General features: G+C 44.3%; 1 protein-coding gene across 1 annotated transcript in view; it reads right to left on the bottom strand.

The window, feature by feature from the left end:
* Positions 1–8,500: 8,500 nt before the first annotated feature.
* The window catches only part of LOC126540499 (uncharacterized), a 31,323-nt gene continuing 19,271 nt past the window's right edge, over positions 8,501–20,552 (bottom strand). The window contains exons 7-11 of the mRNA XM_072286587.1: positions 19,984–20,143; positions 15,978–16,000; positions 14,522–14,681; positions 10,928–10,950; positions 8,501–8,906 (exon numbers count right to left, since the gene is read on the bottom strand). Of these exons, the coding sequence (XP_072142688.1) occupies positions 8,719–8,906; positions 10,928–10,950; positions 14,522–14,681; positions 15,978–16,000; positions 19,984–20,143 (554 nt within the window). The 3' untranslated portion in view covers positions 8,501–8,718. The remainder of the gene's footprint in view (positions 8,907–10,927; positions 10,951–14,521; positions 14,682–15,977; positions 16,001–19,983; positions 20,144–20,552) is intronic.

Below are 20,552 nucleotides of genomic sequence, written 5' to 3'. Positions count from 1 at the left end.
GTCTTCTTCCATTAAAATAAAATTGAAGCTTTCAACAGCATCTGCACTTGGACTTGCTTGAAAAATGACTCATTTCTTTGTTCAAGTAAGATAAACTCAACAGGAACACAGAAACTTGAATACGTCAACAGTGGCGTGAATATAAAGCGCGCTTAACTTTTCGCCCTCTTGCACCTGGTTATCATATTGCCTGCCGCATTTTTTTTCACAGGATTTGCTTTGCTATATTGGGGCATACCCAGTTTAACGTTGATGTCCGTATTTCTTTAATCTTTGGCCAGTATCTTTTTTTCTTCATCGGCTTTGAACAAATTGTGTATTCATAGACTTTCTTCATTGTCAATTTCCTCTGACCTTAACCAATTACATTTCGACACAAAGTTCATTTTCCTTTTATTTTCATTGTTTGTTTTGTAAATGTCCTGACAGCTTATCTTAATTCCTGCTTTGATTTTAGGGAAGACTAGGTCTGCTTGCATAATGCTTGCTTGCATGCGTTGATCGTTTTCTGTTTTTGTACCCCTACTTTTTGTAGGAACTGGCAGCAGGGCCCTACCCGCTCCATCATAATCACCCCTAAACACACCCTTCTTGCCTTTGTTTTAACACTTCGGCTCCTCTTGACCTACTACATATCCTCTAATGAGGGTAGAGGCCAGTGAGCGATGCACACACAAAAACGCTGCCAAGGAAAACAGTTGCTGCCCTGATAACGTGTACACTTCTTGAAATGTCGGCGACAGCAACATCCCTTGTTCCAACAATGTTTATCCTTGGTCATGTTTTCCTAACACCTAAATCACTGCTCTGTTTTGTTCTGTTATTATCCTTTATTGTCGCTTTCTCAAGGATGGGAATTCAACAGTACCTTTTGTTTCGCCTAAGAGCAGCAAGTTTATCCTTGCAATGCATGTGTGTTCAAGAACAACTTTCACGAGGAAAGAGCGCCAAACGAGTGGTTGAAGAAAATAAAATTGCTTCTGCGACCTAAAGCGCTTGACCACTGAGGTCTTGCCCTTATATGTATATACAATAAGCAATTCATTCATATCCCAAAGTAAAAAGTGTTTGACGTTTGAGGCTATTTCAATGTTTGGCCAGACAATTTTCTCAATAGCGACCTGCTACTGCCGCTATGAGCTGCCTCCATGACATGTGCATTAAAAGATATGTACTATCAGTAACAAAAGTGCCCAGGACGCGGGAGCGTCGACCGCATTGCATTCCAATGCAATGCATCATTCCATTTCAGCCACGCTATCATCCGCGTTCAACACCACCGGGAACCATGGGTCACGAATGCTCTTTCCGAATGCAGATAATAGCGCTGCTGATACCGGCAGAGAGTGCAGCGATAAAATTCGGTTCACGCTCGCGCGTCCTGCGCACTTTTGTCCTCTATAGTAGAGTCTCCTACGTATTCTGGTCACCTACTTTCAGCATGAGAAATGCCGTAAGCGTATCTGCGCTTCTCTATTCATCGACGTCAAAGGGGCGTATGACAACGTTACGCATGAAGCCATCTTCTCTGCTCTCGCAGATGTAGAAGTGGGTGGTCGCATGTTTCAGTGGATACGAAGGTATATCTCCATGCGATCCTTTTTGTAAGCACCGAGGATTATAGCTACCGCGGCGTCCCCCAGGGCAGCGTACTTAGCCCTGTGTTATTTAATCTAACCCTAATTGCCCTCCATGAACACGTGCCAACCACAATCAGGCTATCAATGTACGCGGATGACATCTGCATATGGACGTCTGCAGTAACAAGCCTACAGTTGCGAGCCAGAATTGAGAGAGCCGCCATCCAAACTGCTATCTACCTCCGTAATCGAGGCTTGGAAATTTCCTCCGAGAAATGCGCACTAGTGCCATTTACGCGCAAGTCCATGACAAACTACAGCGTAATGACAAATGGCCAAATAATACCACTTGTTCGTTCGTACAATTTTCTAGGTGTCATAATCGACAGCGACTTGTCATGGAGCCCTCACGTACCATACGTGAAAAAACGGTTGACAGGCATCTGCCACCTGTTCAAGTTTTTCACTGGCAAGACCTAGTGAATGTCGACAAGTGCCATGTTACAACTGTACATGGTGCTTTTTCTTGGCTTTCTGCGATACAGCTTGCCAGCAGTAACCAACGCAGGTAAAACGAATGTACGCACAATACAAAGTCTTCAGGCCCAAGCGCTCCGGATATGTCTAGGCCTGCCTCAGAGTGCTTCAACAGTGGCTACAATAGCAATCGCTAGAAAACACCATGGCAAAACCCAAATTGAAATTGAAGTGCTCAGGACCCATATAAGGCATCTAGCCAGGAACCCTCTTCATCACTTAGCCTTTCTACCGGCGCACAGACCACGCGCATCTTTCAGCCAAACGGTAACCGCATATGATGAATAATTGCCAGCTTGTTTCACTTCGGCTGCGAGACCTTCGATTCCTCCATGGTGCCTCGCTGAACCAAAAATCAATCTCACTATACCTGGCTTCTCGAAAAAGCTGATCTATCATCAGCAGCCCTTAAACAGCTCACGCTACTATTTTGTACGAGAACTACCACGACTCTACGCATATCTACACTGAAGGATCTGTCCTGCCAAACAACTCCGCGGCGGCAATCGTGACACCACAGCTAACACAATGAAATTTAAGACAACTCAAGCGACAACATCGACAGCAGCAGAGCTCGCAGCGCTTTTTACTGCCCTTCATTACATTGGTGATGAACCGCCACACAAATAGAAGATGTTCTGCGATTCAAAGGCGGCACTGCAGTCTCTACTGTCACCTTTACGACGCGGACCACACGAGCAGCTAATATTTCACATTACAGAGATGTTACACAATGTAAGTGACTTGGAAGCCATGAAATAGCCTTCCAATGGCTTCCAAGTCAGTGCGGGATTATCGGCAAAGAACGGTCGGATCAAGCTGCCCGCTCAGCCCATATTGAGGAGCACCACGTACATGTTCCACTTTCTATAACTGACGCAGCACGGAAGCTTCGCCTGCTTGCTCGGCAGTACACCACGTCGCCATGGAATGAGCCACATTTAAGAAATCGGCGACTGTACTCCCTTGATCCGACAGTAAGTCTTCGAGCGCCATCACAGCTTGGCCGTGGAGACGCCACACTTTTGTATCGACTTTGGTTGGGCGTTGCCTGTACCAAAGCCTATGCATTCCGCATAGGAATGATCGACATCGCAACCTGTGACCACTGCGGCCATGAAGCATCGGTTGACGATATTTTGTGCGCTTGCCCGCAGTACAGTCCACAGGGGGGAATGCCTTCGTCACGGACTTGACCAGCTGGACGACCAACCGCTATCAGAACATAGAATTTTACACCATCGAAAGCACCTAACATGACAGACGAAGGCCGTGCAAGCACTATTGCGCTTCTTGCGATCTACCGGCCTTCAACGCTTCAACCACGGTGAATGGGTCTGCAGGATCGGTGATCTTTCTTACAAAACTCTCCACCATAAAGATTCGACTATCTCAGCAAACTACATCGACTGCCGCGGTGCTTGCTGTTATTCGTTGTGCACTTCGTGCAATTTCTGAAGAACTACCCAAGAAATGCAGCGGGTTCAGTGACTGCGAGGCTGCTCTTCATTTTTTGGTTTCTGTCTTGCACCGAGGACTCCACGAACAACTAGTTCTAGAAATCAGGCTGCTGCTTCACCACCTCGTCGAGCAAGGACGCGACATCACGTTACAGTGGATTCCAAGCCAATGTGGCATAATGGGCAATGAACATGCCGACGCAGCAGCACGATCTGCACATGAGGAACGCTTGCAAGACTCCATTCCGTTCTCAAGAACAGACGCTGCAATGAAAATTCGTGTGCTTGCAAATGAAGCCACCAAAACTTTACGGAACACACCAAGCTTGAAGCATACACGTCTACACCGACTGGACCCATCCCTTCGACCTCGACCGCCATCTGGACTCTCTCGACTTGAAATAGCAGTACTTTGCCGACTGTGGCTTGGTGTCGCCTACACAAGATCTTTCGCCTTCCGAGTCGGTATGGACGACAGCGCGGCTTGTAGTCACTGTGGCGGCGAGGAGACTATCGAACACGTACTTTGCCAGTGTCCTCAATACAGCGCGCACCGGCTGTCACTAGCGACGCCTTGATGACAAGCCACTTTCAGAACAGTCAGTTTTGGAATGCCGACACGAACTCTCATCACAGAGAAAGTCGGTCAAGGCTTTGTTGACCTTTTTACGTGACAGTGGCCTATTAGAAAGACTATAATGACCCCATTCTATCCCTCTTCATATTTTTTTCTCACGCTTTCATTTTTGTCACGCTCTTCTTTCCGTCTTTACTTCCCTTTTCCCTTCCCCTAGTGCAGGGTAGCAAACCGGAGGTGTTAACTCTGGTTAACCTCCCTGCCTTTCTCTTATTTGCATCTCTCTCTCTCTCTCTACCGGCCTTTGTAAACGTCTTTAACTGGAACGCCTTTTGTGTGTGTGTGTCCCCGTGTGTGCGTGTTTTTTTTTTACGCTTTCCTCTCTGTCCTCTTTCAATCCCTATCTCCCATCCCAAGTTTAGGGTAGCAAACCGGTGACTGATATCTGGTTAACCTCCCTGCCTTTTCTCTTCATCTCTCTCTCTATATATATATATAGTACAGCCTCCAAAGAATGAATATTCCCTGTAAAATATAATACGGGCAGCGCCTGTATTTGGATGGTTGAACCATATACTACAGATTCAGCATACAGAGTTTGTTGGGTTTTCTGAATACGGCAAGCACTTGTATTTTAACGGTTGACCCAGATAGCACAGATTCAGCATACAGCATTCCGCTTTCTAAATATGAAAACACGTCTATTGTGTATTACGGTCTCTATTTTACGGCAGTCCATTCTACGGAAATGACCGTTCTTTATTTACAGAAAATTGTTTGCCCACAAATTACCAGCAGATTTTGCCGTAAAACCAGGGCAATTCTTTGTGTCAGTGTGCGCAGTGTCCTTGAGACACTGTTCGGTCTCCCATGTGTATAAGATCAGGCCCAACTCAGTGAACATTAATAGCATACACTCAATGAATCACCTGGTCAAGGAGGGCTGATATTTTCGCAAGCCAGTTCGCCAACATTGCCAGAGTTTACCTAAATGCCTGCGGTGCTTAGCCTTGTAATGGGATAAAATCCAACCGAGGAACTTCTTTCGCGCGCCGCTGTTTTCAGCCTCTCAGACACACCATGCACATATAGAATGACCATTTGTTCTGATTTCTTTAGCTCATTCTTGCAGTGGCGTCTTACATGCAATAATTCAGTTCATATACAGCCACTGCCAAATTTACTTAAGAATGTTTGGGGACTGTCCACAGAGACGACCCTCTAATCCTCCGCGGCCATGTGCCGGGCCCTTCCCGACACTAGAAAATATCCGTTCCGCTGATATGTCTGCGAGCGCCCGACAGACGCGCAAGTGTGCATGCTCCGCCGAGTAACGCCAGTTTTCGAGAACGTTTTCAAGAACTAAGTGCACTTCGCTATCTACGCAGTCGAGGGCAGCAGACTTTCTTTTTCTTCCTTCATGCTTCAAGGAATCTTGGCATGATATGCGACATGAAGCGTCGACAGGATGACAGTGTTTTCTGCACGTGCGTAGTACGAAATTCAGGTCAGTTTAGTGAATCTGAAGATGGCGTTGACGAGCGTATTTCGCTTTCAGTCAGCAAATCTCCTCTAATGAGAGGAACTTGTGAAGAAAGTCACTATGAGGACTGTACGTGCCTGCAGTAGAAGGATGGTTGCTTGGGCTAGTTGGTAAGTCATGGTAAAAACGACGTACAGCGCGAAGTACACGCACTGCGAGGCACGACAAACACTGCGCTGCAGTGCGTGCCCTGGTCTCCATCAATCAGAGGAGTTCTGCCTTTGAGTGCTACCGGTGAGAGCTCAAAACTGTTGACAGCCTCAGAGATCAGTAAATTTAAGGAAATTTATCACTGAACATGTGTTCGTTTTGCTGAGTGCCTTTTTTTTCTTTAGTGACACCTAAATGGTTGAAATTGCTCCTGCCAGAAACCACCATACACTGGTTAATTGCTCACGGCCGCAAACAGTTATTTCTTTGCAAGTTTACGTGGATCTCGCGCGGACAAAACCTTGGTAACGCCTACGTGATGACAGCCTTGGGAACGCCTCTGTTAACGATATGCGGTATGCCTCTGTTAACGATATGCGGTATGCCTCTGTTAACGGGTTGCCGAAACAAGAGTCCGCGAAGCAGTGACAGTAGCATTGCACTGCTGATTTCGAGGTCGCCGCATTTCGATGGTGCCAATGCTATAACGTTTGTGTGCTTATATTTATCTGCACGTTAAACTCCAGGTGGTTAAATGAGCCGCGGGCCCCTTAAAATTACATGGTGGGTTTGGCACGTAACACACAAGAATTTGTTTTATTAGAGGGTAAGTAACAAGTCCTTCAGCGCAGTTATCGAGCGCTATTCACTAGGTGCTCCTTCGTAATACCAACTCCTCCCTTACCCTCCTCCGTAATATCAACGGCGCACAATGTGAAGGAAGTTTCTTATGCATAGCGCCACAATCCTTCTGGCAGTACTCTGCCCTAGTCAAGCTAAACACCATATGCATTAAATTAAACGGGAAAAGCGTTTTAATACCAACGTTTCTTGGTTTCACAGACCTAATGCACTTCTGGGGCCGTTTTATAACGTCCCTTGGAGCTGTCGCAGATAATACGCAAGGCATGCAGCATGTTGCTTTAGCGATCACCTCAAGCAACATGCCCATGTGCGGGCTTTATCGGTAGGTCGCGTACCTTCAAGCCTGAACTTGAGGGTCAAACCACTGTCAAAAAATATCGCGACCCGCAGACTTTAAAGAATCAGCGGAAGTCATCCAGTTTTGCCGATTTTCAAGCGATGTTCCTCTTGTGTCATCAAGCCATCTATTCAATTGTTCGACAAGGAGCTGTCGCGTCTGAATGATTATTTTTAGTCCTAATTCTGTTCTTATCGTCAACATGACCGCTGGATTACTTAAACATCTTTATCTAATTGTTGTGCCCTTGCAGCATATTGTGCGTATATGCATCACCAGCGAACAATACATGTTTGTTAAAAGTCACACACAGTGCTCTTTCTGTTGTCAGTCCCGTGGCGACTCTGGTTGATTTATTCACTGGTTACTTCATTGACATACGAACACTACTGAATTGACATACGAGCACGACCGGCGAATAACCTTTGTGCCACAGAACCTATGAGTCGACGTAAATTACACCATCAAGATATACCAATTCCCATATTATTTTAAATGCCGTGGTGTAATGTGTACGGCGTCTAATGGACCTCGATGCTGAATCCTATTTTCGTTCTCTGTTTGCGCTCGCCAACTCTTTATAGAAGTACGTTTGCAAAACAATTAGCTTTTTGCTTAGTATGTGACCACGCCATTTCAAATAATTCAGTTTTACATCCTATAGTGTTCTTCAAGCAATCTTGTTGCTCTGGTGCACAAATGTTTTGATATTAAGGCGAAAGTCTTAAGTGGCTCGTTGCCGTCATACATACCCGAAATAAGTGGCGCGTTGTGCAGTGACACAGAAAACATCATCATCCGGAATGACTCATAGCTCCGTAAGCAAGCAAAGATGTAAGAGCTGATTGAGAATGAAGAAACGAATTCCAGAAATAATGAAGGAAAGAACAAAAGAAAGTACAAAGGAAGAACGAAAGAAGGCAAGAAACAAAGAAAAAACGACGTAAAGAAAGACAGACGAAAAAAAGATCGTAAGAACCTTTAGGTATTGCATGATGCGCTCGCATGTGTCGCTGTGGAGGTCGACCACCAGCGCCATACGTTTACTTTACCATTCATATCGTTATGCCTCGCAAGAAATGTGACCCCTCCGATCGCAAAACTTAATGCATTACCCCGCGTGCAGCAGGCTTTCGCCTTCAGGTGTTACAGGAGTGTAGCATGCTGCCGACCTTTTAACATTATGTTCGATTTACGACACGCGCCCCATTGGTTCTGTGGCTGTGACGTTGCGCGGCTGAGCACGAGGCCTAGACTTCTATTCCGAGGCGCAGCGAGCGCGTCCCGGTGGTTGCAGAAAACAATCACGCTCGTCTACACTGCTACGAGTCCAATAAAAGCAACCCCCGTCGGATAAAATTTTTCCGGAACCCTCCCACTCTGTCGTCCTTCGTAATCCACAAAGCAGGTTTGAAATCTAAGTCACACGAGTATCAGAACCATTGCTCTGAAAATAAACCATCTTGCAACGATTTCACGAATTCTTTGACACTGAATGCTTGGCGTACGCGTGTGTAAGCTCACACTCACGAACTCGTTCAAGTGACGTCAGAGCCAGCGGTCACGGTGCGCGAGGAGAGCGCCCTTCATCAGCACTCGCAATTATTGGACGCAATTCACATATAGAAGTGTGGACTTGCTGCATCACACATTGGTTGCGCAGCGCAACGGTTTTGAAATGACGTGAACATGTGCGTTTATTTTTCTTTTGCTGCCTCATACAACTGAGTGTCGTCGTCTGCCACGTATGTTGGTGTGCGGCCGTTGTGAACACTGGCCGGAGCTCTCACAAAAATGAAACTGTTAAACGGTTTCATTGCTTTCCCGGCCCGAATGCCTCTTGTTTTGTATTTGATGTGGATGCACAGTCTTCAGCACACCGGAACCATTTACTGAAGGGGAGGGTAGCGTCCTGGCAGGAAGGGGGGTGGATTCCACGGCTTCTCCCAAGGTTTGTTCTGCCAGACGGAGCGCGCAATCCTCCTCAGCTTGTGGTCTTTCGATGGAAACAAGTGTAGAAACTTGCCGCGCTTTTCTTCAACGTTTTGTGTAGGACTCAGCTTGAACTCCTTTTCATCTGTCAGAGAAATAAGCAGGCGCCATTAAAGCAATTAAAAGCAGTTGTTTTCGAAAAGTACCTTTGTATACATGAGTGACTTCAATGTGGTGAGGGCGGCAACTTAGTTCTCTATGTGAACGTCTCTGGGAAACTGAACATTGGCTGAGCTATATGAAATAATGTCTTTAGTAATCAGCTGAGATAAAACACCTGCACCAGCACTGCAAGGCCATGACATATCGCAGTGAGATTACCGTTCTACTCTGATTTAAAAGGTTTTTTTTTCACATTGTACTGTCTCATTAAGTTTGCGTATACTGGCTCTGTAAATGTTAACATCAAAGAAACACGCAATCGTAAGCTGTTTTCGAAGCTTAACGAATAATTTTGTTAAATTTTGATGCACCCTCTGTACCATATTGGTGGCACATTCATTTATGTTTAAATTTTTATAATTATCTGTGTAACTTCCTTTCGCGTATTAGGTATCTTGCCGTGAGGCATGGTTTCCTTTTTATGGTGTCTATAGATGCAGTATACACTGAATCCGTCTCGTCGCAGAGCACAGGCTTCATCTTGCGCAAACCGGACATGCCGACCAGATAAACCTACCCTCATCTTTTTTTTTCCCGCTCTCTAGCTCTCTTTTCCTTCTTGGTATTTGCAAGTTATGGGCATCGAATTATATGCAATTATTCTAACAAACCATTTGCGACTAGCCACATTTCACTCACTGCGCTGGTTGTAGAGCTGTGATCCTTTAAGATGCCCATGGTCATCATTGTGCAAACGAATTATAGTAGCAGAAAAAAACATTGGCCAAGCGCTTCCCGGACCAATAAGAAATGAAGAACTACCAACCTCCCTTCGTCTTATGATGGTTCTTGCTGATAGGAGCATTTATATTTGCTCTGTGTGCTGCCTAATATACGTAACTATTTTTAACTCGCAAAACATGTTTTTGTTGCAGTGAAGCCCTTTTTTGGTCTTCATTGGATATAATTTGCCTGTTTCTCTTCTTGTACTTTATCAGTTAGTTGAATCCTGAAAGGTCACCATTCCGGTATAACCTATTTAATATGCGTTAGGAACGCCTATTAACTGTGATCCGTCTTTCGCCCCCAAGAAACACCAATCCACCTTTTAGCAAAATCCCCCAGTTGTTTATGTGTAACTATCGCACCTTAGATGCTATAGGCTTAGAAACCTTCAATTTTGCACCAAATATGCAGCTTGGTATATAATTGCGATATCAATTATATGTACATTTCAGGCGAACTTCCGCCGACGCCGTCATCGTAGGCGTCACCGTGATGCTCCGTGTATTGTCCAAGGGCGAGAACACGGTCACCGCGCACCGTATGTTGTATGCTATATGTGAAAGAGAAAGCATGCGAGGGCAGCCGACGATTGCGGCTCATTCAGGCGCACGCGCAGGAGGAAAGCGGAGAGCAAACGCGCCGTCTTCCGTCGCGCGAACGGACGAGGGCGTGTGGGAGGGAGGGAGGAAGGAAGGCGGGGTGGTGCTGCGCAGCAACTGCGTACTTCCCGAGAGCGCGCAAGGGAAACTGACGATCATGGCTGAATCTCGCACGCAATAGGGAGGAAAGCGGGGTGGCAGCGCAGGAGAAAGTTAGGTCGGCTTAGACTCCGTCAGCAAGTGCCTACTTTCCACAGCGCACGGGCCCTATGTTAAAAGGGATCTGCAGATGGTTCATGCCTTTGTGTGCTTTGTGTTCTTGCCTCTCTTGGGTTGAAGTGACAGACAGCACGAATCTCCTTTCGCTCGCTGCTGCTTGCTCGCACCAGCGCTTTGACAACGGCTACCGTGCTCATCGAGCGTGATGTGGTAATGTTTGCTTGTGTGCGCTGACACCCTGCTTGTTAATTCAGTTTGTAAGCTAATGTTTGCAAGTTTATATGGCCGATAAAACCACTATCCTTACTTCGTACAGCTGTCTGCTAATTCGTTATCGCAATCGGTGCTTCGCCTTTGCGGCGAAACTGTGTCTTTCTTTTTTAGATAGAAGTATACTTACCATAGCGCTCTTCAACGGAGTCCCTGAAAAGAAAAACGTAGTTTTACATCAGTGGATCCTTTCTTTTTATTTTAGATCGGTTGTGTACGGCTAATTCCGAAATTGAACACAAGTTTATTAGACAGCGTTCCTTAGTTCAAGCGTGTTACACTCTCTCAATAGGCTCACACGCTTTCTTATAGGATAGAGTACAATATCTGACTAATGCATTGTTAGGTGACCACTCCTTTGATACCAAGTGTTCGACGAAAACTCGTCTGGTCGAAATTGCTCATAGTCAAAGCTAAAAACAGTTTTTACCTTTGACTATTCCTTTGATACTTTTTACTTCAGGGTTTTAGAATAGAGCTTAGCACGGGAGAGAATTCCGGTGCGAATACGAGCGCCAACGGTCACGCTCCGTGCCTTCGGCCTAGATGCGGAATTGTAGCGGAAGGTATGGTTCATAGCGAGGGTGCAACGCTGTTGATGTGAATCACACAACTTAATGAACACGCTACTAAATGAAGGTTGGCTGAATTGGTTATCCTATAAGAAACGTGATCTTTCACGCATGTGTAGGATCACGTTGAACACAATGCCATAAGCGTCACTCCCCGAAGACGGATAGCAGCCATGCAATACAGCTACTGAATTAGGTCCACTGGGCCCGCCAGGTGTATCTTACAGAGTAATTTTTCTGTAAGCGTTGGATGGCAACGAGTTTTGTATTCATCGGTGTCTTCTGTTTTCACAGTTGTGTTCTCTGGCGATGGCGTTCTTCTACTGCATAGCAAGTGATGGACTTTTAATACTGAAAGGCGTTACCGTTTTGTAATTGTGGTCGAAGAAGTAAGTTACATGTATGCACCCGTCTTTGGGCTCAAGATAGCAAAAGTAAGTTCAGATACATGCGGTACGAAAAGTCTCATAGCCATGTGTGGCGCACGGTCTTTAACCACAGCAGCTAAACCTATTTAACTCTATATGAATTTCCCAGCCTGCCCTGTTCCAAACTTGTACAGATGTTACATATAATCAGACAGATCCGTAAAAATGGAGTTTTAGCGGCAACACAAAATATATGTCTGTACAGAAACTTGTAGCGCTTTCTCCTATTTGTAACATCGGAGATATGCGAATTATTGGAAGTAACTTTTCCGCAATATTTCGTTGCCCTACAAAAAGCGGCCGATTTCCCGCTCATGGCACCGTTGATTTCAAGGTAGGTTTGCAAAAAGCGAGGATTTATAAAAGGCGACACGATTGCAATCATCGCACTGCCAGCTCGTACGCTGCTGCTTTAGCACCACTTTTACGGTGGCGTCCGCCAACTTGTGTGCGCGGGGAAGCGCACTTGCATAATTTAAAATATGCTCTATTGGAGTACATTCTCAAACCCGGCACAACGTTTCATTACACGAAGTAATACACGTGACATTTGCAGAAACTAAATCGGTAAGCAGGGATGCTATCGCCATCTGCATCACACAACGCGATCTTCTATAAGATCTATTAATATAGGTTGATAGCTGCTGTTTAATAACTTCGGATTGGCGATGGAGTGCACAATTCAACAGCGGCGTGCGTTAAATTGCGAAGAATGATTTCAGTGCATACTCATACGCTGCCACATTAAGAACGCACGTGTGAATTGCAACGTTTCCTTTAGTTTTCGACAACTGTTCGGCACTATAAAGGCATCATTGTTTAAAAAAAGAATGAATTCGCTAATAAGCCACTAGCTTAACTTTCTTCGCCATTGAAAGCATGCGCAACATGATGATAATTCAACGTGTTTGGATAGAAACTTAAACACTGTCTAAGAGATTCAGTCTCTCAGAGAGTGTAAAACCGACCTCAGTTACAGAAACCTTAAAATCCCCAAATTTCATTAGGATGGTGAATAATGATAATACCGTATATCTGAATGCAATACACTGGGGAGTATTCTTCAGTAATGTGCCCCCCCACCACATCATGCTCGTAGGAAGATATCAAGCAGAAGAAAAAAATTTCGGCAGCATGTTACACTCCTGCAACACGTAAAGAGGAAAGCCTTCTGCACAATTGGTGATGCATTAGGTTACACGATCGGAGGGGTCAGGCTTCTTGCAAGCTATAACGATCCGCAGTGTGAAGTAAACGTGTAGCAAGCCAGTGTCTGCGAGCTTTGGCCTCCTCTCCAAGTTGTCTCGCCTCATCGCGTTGCTGCTTTCGCAGCTCAGCTCCCTCGGCTCATTTTCGACGCTTAACTGCGGCTGCGCTCGTTCGTGTAGCGATGTCAGACTCGCGACAACGACGTTTCTCTTATACTTTACGTTGCATCATCAGGACACTCGGCTTCATTGACAACAAGAACTAAATGGGAGAACCCGGACTGGGGTTCCTGAATTAATTTTATTCACTCTCTCTCTCAGCCGGGGAAAGCGGGACTCAGGGTCGAACGCCTTGATCCCGCCGCCTCGCATGGGTCGGACATCGTTTCTCGCTTGCAAGAAGCCGCGGTCGTAGTGTCCTTACGAGGGAGGTGTGCGTGCTTTATTGGTAGTTCGAATGCTTGTTTCAGAGCTTGTTCTTTATTAAAATGTTTGCCGTTGTGTGTGTTGTAGGGGTGATTTCAATCAATGTATGTACTGTTCTCTTCACTTTGCTGAGGGCTCGTTCCCTCTGCATTAACGGAGTACAAGCCTTTGCTGATGATGATATTTTTGTACCACTCGACTTGACGCCGCGGTTTTTAGTTATGAGCGATTGCAACGATCCATTTATGGTTTTTACCTTCAAACGCCTAAATACTGTAGATACATCCAATGTATCGATGTATAAATTTTTCAATCGACCGACTACCGAGCCTCACTCGCCTTGGAATGTTAACTCAACACACCCCAGACGGTTGATTCTGATCTAAACTCCCTCTGGCATTGAACGAATACGTTCTATCAGGACATAATAACTTTGACAACTGCCTTGCTTAATCAACAAGCGGCGATTGAACCATGGTAGCTAGTACTCGGTGTTGTTGAAATCACTGGTTCTAATTAATGTATTTCCTGGTCGTCATTGCCGTGATTGTATATGCACAATATGGTGTGTAAGTTCAATTAAATGGTAGAAGCATTAGCTTAGTAGCAATATTATACAACCCGGTAGATTCAGTGCATTTCAGCATTGTGCAATGACATAAAGTCGGTTTGCCATTTTCCCTAAAAGAATAAAAAATAAAACTAGGAATTCTAATCTGTTATCTATCTGCTTTAGCAGTTACTCCTTCCTGCAAGTTTCACGAAAGAACACAGTGTGATACATTCTGGTGAATGTTCTATAGAGCGTAGTGGTTTATATTAACCATGTGAGTGACATTGTTTTAAAATGGCAAAATGAATCTCGGTTTGATTCAGCCAAAACTAAAGAGAACGGCGAAACTTTGAGACTGTGTCCTCGAGTGCCACCATTTCCCATCCCACAGCTGAAATGAAGTTCACTATCGTTTACAAAAGCGCACTGGGTTTTTGTGCAGAGTTTTCAATGAAAAGGTATCGAGAGCTCGGCAGCCTAACCCAGTCATTCAATCGCGCACAGCACGAACTTGCCGGATCTATTTCTTGCGCCTACCTTGAAAGCTTCGTAGGGCGTTTGCCAATCTCCTCTTGATTCCACCAGCGCCCGATCTGTGAGAAGGTCGCCGTGTCTGGCGGTGGAACGAAAGGTGGCGGATTTACGGGGCGCTCCCAAGGAAATTTTCCCCACAGACGGTACTCTTCGGCATCCTCGTCTGAGAGGCAAAAAACACATAGGAAATGTGGAATTTCGAATATATTATTATACAAAAATGTAATAGCCGAAACCAAGCTAAGGCAAATTACTTTAGGTACGCATACGCTAACTTTCAACAAAGCAAGTTTGTTTACTTATTGATGATTCTGCTTTCCCTTGCTATTAGCTCTTAATTCTTGAACATGTTCGTTGGCGGAAATGCACTTTCAGTAATACGTTACAAGTAGTGGGGAAGCGTTGTGTTGCCAGATTGTCGGAATGTGGTATTTGATTTATATTTTTATGAAGCATGTTCAGGCCGACAGCTGCTATAGTAACCACCTACTACGGCGCCTTGGCAGCCTAATTTCGGATAAAATCTATAGGAATGCTACCACCCAAGAGAAAATTAACATCATCTTGGTCGTATGACAAAACACCCCTTGTAACTATGATAATTATAATCACCTCCGTATGGAATTCTACAAGAGGCTATGCAACCGTGACGAAAACATCCCAGTAGATGGGAAGTTCCCGCGGCGCTACAACCGTATGGCACACTGACCTAAAATCGAATTTCATCCGTACGTAGGAATCTAGTGCAGCGTAAATACGAAGGCAACAGTTACACAATACCACGTGAAATTAAGTTACAATGCATATCCCCAAAGCCTATTTTTATGTCTATATGATTTAACTTTGAATGTGTGTTTTCATAGCTATTGATGGCACCATATTTGAAATTGGGGGCTTTTCGTTCAGCCCATAGCTGAGACAGAGTGGCACTGCTATTCTGCAAAGTTTACAGGGTGGCTGCTGCTCGAAAATACCTGGGGTCAAGTTGAAGTGGCAAGAAAGTAGTAGGACCTCTTGCACCGCTGCCCCTATTCTTTCTTTTTCTATTCGTTATCACATGCTTTTATAATGAGGCTCTACGCTATCATGAAAACAGTGTCTACGCTTGTTTCCTCACAATTATGTTATTTCGCAAAACATGCATGAGAACAGAAAAACAAGGATTCATACGTCCAATTTTATATGCCTAGACATAGGGCACATCACTTATGTTTTGTTGCGAAATCTTAGATGTTTAATTATTCGGGAACCCTTAAATGACTTTCCAATTTTTGAAATGCGTTACCAGAATACAAAGCACGTGATAAACTTATTCTTTTCCGTTATTTTTGTTTCTCTACGACAACGTAGTCCCTTAGGACCAAATAAAGTTTCTTGTCTGTCTGTCTGTCTGTCTCTCTGAGGATAGTAGCAGTGATTGTCCAGGTATGAAATTGGTCAGGCAAAGACAGTACTTTACCTTTAATTTCCGAGAGGAACGGCCTATAATTGGGAAAAAAAAGCAGAAAGTATAAGATTAGACCTTAGAGAAGACTCTGACGTACTAGACACTTCACATTTAAAAGTAGAATCAAAATGTCTGCACTGTATTTATGGGTGAACACTTTCTTTTTTTAACAAGAACAGCTACCTTTCATTGTTTTCGAACATTGTAATAATTGAGGTCCAAGAACGAGTCTTGTGCTTTGTCAAGAGAAACAGTGTCTACCTGGTTTATATGCTTAAGTTTTATGGAGCTATCCAGTGGTAGGATGTGTGCCTCCCGCGGCTGCCCACGCAGTTACCTTTGAATGCAATTTTTCTTACTTATTTACCGAGTAGTTACAGTTGTTTGAGTGTATGAGTGCAGACGCACGGAATGTCGATACTCAATAACTGAAAAAGCGGGAATCATATTGAAGATTACAAATGCGTATGAGGTGGTACTCGTTTTCAGACGGAGTCCCGGGTTAGTAAAATAATACAACCTTTGGTGCAAGTTTCAAAGGTACAGAGGAGACAGCTAGTGCCATGACAGTAAATGTTCCATCGGAGATTCACCCAAGTTGCTGCCTGTACTAATACAAAACAAGCCATCAGTGAAGGTAGTGTGGGAGGCAAACAGAAAATAACGCCTTGCTAATTTCCATCATGCCGGATGCATGCACAGGAGTATTGCGCTAAACAATAATGCGGCTCTGGACCCTATGGGAATACCAGCCTGCTGCGTAAGCAGCTGTTTGTCGAAAGCAACAACAGCAGAGTTTAAATGAAATTGAACGGTGTCCATTTAGGGAGAAGGCTGTAGTTCGCTGGGAAATGAATTCGCAGCTACCTGTAGCCGCATCACTGCGATTCCCTGCGTGATGTCCTCTCTAATGGGTTTTGCGAAATTTCAGGCACCAGGAGCGGCTGAGCGTTGCAACAGTGACTGTTGAGCTGTCGAGAATTTGTTAGCACCAAAGTAAACAGTCAGATTATAAAAAACCAATATCACGAGTGGCTGCAAACTGATGTTATATACTTGCCATCTGCAATGAGTACGAGCGTGTCTGCTCGATGTTTGTGAGAATGATACATGTTCCCCCACGATGCCCGGGGTAAATCAAGTAAGATAAATATAGCGATGGATACAAAACCAAGCTTTTTCTACAGTTAAGGCTGGCTACTTGAGTTGAGCAATCATTTATCTTTTCTCATTTCGTATCGCGAATTTTTGCTTCAAGATTATCAGTTAGTGGTGCTTTTTTACAGACATTTTGATATAAAAATACGGAACACCATCAGAACTTAACGAAGTTTTCAGCAAAGGTAAACCCTTTCGTATGGAATTTTGGCGTTGAAGCTAAGACCGAAATATTAAAACACCTCTTCAAAAGCCCTCCTGCGTGAATAAGGAGCACTGCTACCGGACACTATGCAGAAATGCGGCTACCGCAGTAATATGATTCTTGAAGAAAAATAACGTCAAAGTCATAGTGAGATAGCGATTTCTTTAATCTCGTGATTCTTATCCCTGTTTTTAGTCCTTTTTGTATCGTTGTCCTCTAATTTTAAGATAGCACATATTCTTGTTAATGTGTTTCCTTGTCTTTTCATGATACTGTGGCGCTTCTGCCGGAGTATCATGGCGTTATGCTTGGAATGCGACACTCTGGGGGACCTCATTTGCAACCTCCCTAGAGAATTTGTTTGGTTAACGATAATGTTGTACAAATATTCCATGTTGCGCAAATATCTATATTTTTCAGCGCCATTTATCTATCCGAAGGTGCCTATTGCTTTTTTTTCTAACTTACATTTTGTTAAAGAACTATATGAGCAAAACTACCATGTCCGATGAGAGGAAGCGCTGGCGTAGCATACGCCCATCAATATTTCATTAGGTTCACTTGCCCTGAATAAAGGAGCACATTTCACGGAGCATAAAAATACCCGAAGAAAAGCATTTTTTATCTAATTGTGCAAATGACTTGGAGAATAAGCCTTAATAAGGTAATGCTTTTCAACAGAACGGGGGAAACGCCAGGGGAAAAAAAAACAACAACCTGAAAATGAGGTTTACTCCAAGCCACCTATGCCTTCATTTGAAATTTGTACAAATAGATCCCATCGTATGCAGCCTATAGGTGTGTATTTCATTTGCTCTACCACACAGATGGGACACCCCAGCTGCCGGAGGTGTTGTACCGGACTTGCTCGTCTAATCATGCTTTCAAGAGAATGTTACTCGTGTGCGAAAATTATTCGTCGTCCTCCTGGGCTCCTGCTCTAAATCAACAAATGGCGCTCGCTACTTCTCATTGAGTGTGGGCTGAAGACATTCGCGCCAAGAAATTGGAAGTCGATTGCAATCCTCGGCTAGAAAAAAAATTGTGCTATGTTGTTAGTAGGCAACACTGGTCAATAAAGAGGTAAGAAAGATATGTTTGTTCTAGAATAGCAGCTCAATTACTGCCGGAAGAAGGGGTCTTGTCTCTGTATATGGTCGTAAATGTGTTCACTTTTACAAAGTTTAGAAGTGTTTCTTCAAAACAAATGTCGGTGTAGGGGAGGGCGTGTAACGGGGACGTATTTTCTGAAACAATTTTCTTTGCTTGTCAATCGCAATTATTAGGCAAAAGAAAGGAAACGACGTGGAGAGGCGTTGGTATGTTTCCCCTTCGTTAGTCTTCCGTCCTGGGAACAATGCGATGTCTGCGACCACACCTGCTATCAGGCAATAGCCACTAAGTTGGCTTCGTCATATGCCGATGGAATATTGGGGTGACTGACGTGGCATGTAGACTCTTTTCGAAGAATGCGTCATAAAGTTACACTTCAGCGGCCATACCCACCAGTTGGAAACGAATTCCTCCGGCCAGCGATCATGCTTTTTTAGCAGACATGAGTGGCCACATGCTCATGGTGCCTGAGGAGAGTGTCTGACAGATTTACAAAACGACTGTAAAGCATGAACATGTCTTGTGTGCACGATTTGCTTTCGGTGGTGTGTTTACATTTATCGCCTGAAATTCGATTTTTGTTCTAACTTTACTATATTTCGAAAGTTACCCTCACTTTAAATAAATGCTTTTGAACATTACTAACAAATACTTTGGTTGGGTGTACTGTTTTATTGTATTCCATTACGTTTGGTAACGTTTGAAGGCCTCTGAACCAGCGCTTAGAGATAAATAGCCTGAAGATGTCAATCTTGCAGGAACCTACGCGTAGGATGTTCACTTTTCGCATGACGCAAATCGACCGGATGCTTCAGTGTAGTGACCACATTGCCGAAAGGGTAATAATACAGCGAATATTCTTGAAATGCAGACGTGCCACCCCCTGTGTTTAGTGAGAGAATTACTTCATTTTCTACCGAACCGAAAACAGCCTTGTGAGCCGTACGATCATATTTCCATGGGGCCTTTTATTGCTTCCATGCGTTTCGTTCCTAACATGGCGGAAAACTCACTTTACTGAAACTGCTGCTAAATTCAGCGTTCAAAGGAAATGACACTCCAAGAAGGCGCGTAACATTTAGATGTAGACTTAGTAATATTATGATTGACATGTCCTGCTGAAGCTGAAGGCGTCACCTAATACCGTCTGATTATGTCGTTGCTGCCATGAGCCTACTCCCTCGTCTGCCTATAATTTTCGCCATCTCATCGAAACATTTATTCCTCCGTCATCCTTCGTTTCTTTCTTTTGTTTAGAACTGATTATGTTACTATAGAACACCGCCAGTTAAGTGATACTTCGTGTACCACCTTCAGTCTTCGCAGAAATTTCTCGTCCTTCTGCCCACCTACACCATAGTGTACAGTAGACCATATTTGTAACTTCCCTCTCGGCACTAATGCACCATGCCTGCTTGCGAAGAATTCAACGCTCTGCTCATTTTTAAGTATTTGATTTGGCGTGCATTTTCACTTCCTCGCGTGTATAATTGAGCAGCTAAGGCTAGGTACGCTTTGGATGCATCCACATTAGACACGTACCTCAAGGACGGCCAAGGCTTTTCTGCGTTCTCGTCCTGATTCCGCCAGCGACCAATCTGTGAGAAAGTCATTGTGTCGGCTGGTGGCGAAAACGGAGGAGGGTTACCAGGACGTTCCCACGGAAACTTTCCCCACATGCGATATTCATCAGTATCGTCATCTGGAAGAGGTACATAATTTAACACGTAAATATCACTGCGAACACGAAAAAAGTTCGTATGATTTCTTTCACGTTTCTCAACTTTTTCTTTATGATAAATATATGAGTTATGAGTTATGAGTTTATGAGTTATTCAAGTTTTAAAATTAAATGCAATAGATTAAAATATAAGTCTGCACTTCAGCTAAGTTTCTTCTGAACACTGCAGTTTGCAATGTATATTGCAGAGAAGCATAAAATAGTTTCCTCTTGACTGCAAAGGAGTGCCATTCCCGAAATAATGCGTTACCAGGGACGTAGGGGCGAACAACTGATTTACTGGCACCATCATGTGGCACACAATATACCCTAGAGGAAACAGAGCGACATTGCAGCGTTCAGTAAAGTAACTAACACTCAACTGCGGCTA

This window comes from Dermacentor andersoni, chromosome 2 (genome assembly GCF_023375885.2).
Source record: "Dermacentor andersoni chromosome 2, qqDerAnde1_hic_scaffold, whole genome shotgun sequence".
NCBI classification, from domain to species: domain Eukaryota; kingdom Metazoa; phylum Arthropoda; class Arachnida; order Ixodida; family Ixodidae; genus Dermacentor; species Dermacentor andersoni.
Note: the sequence above shows the minus strand (reverse complement) of the source record. Positions and strands in the feature narration are given on the sequence as shown.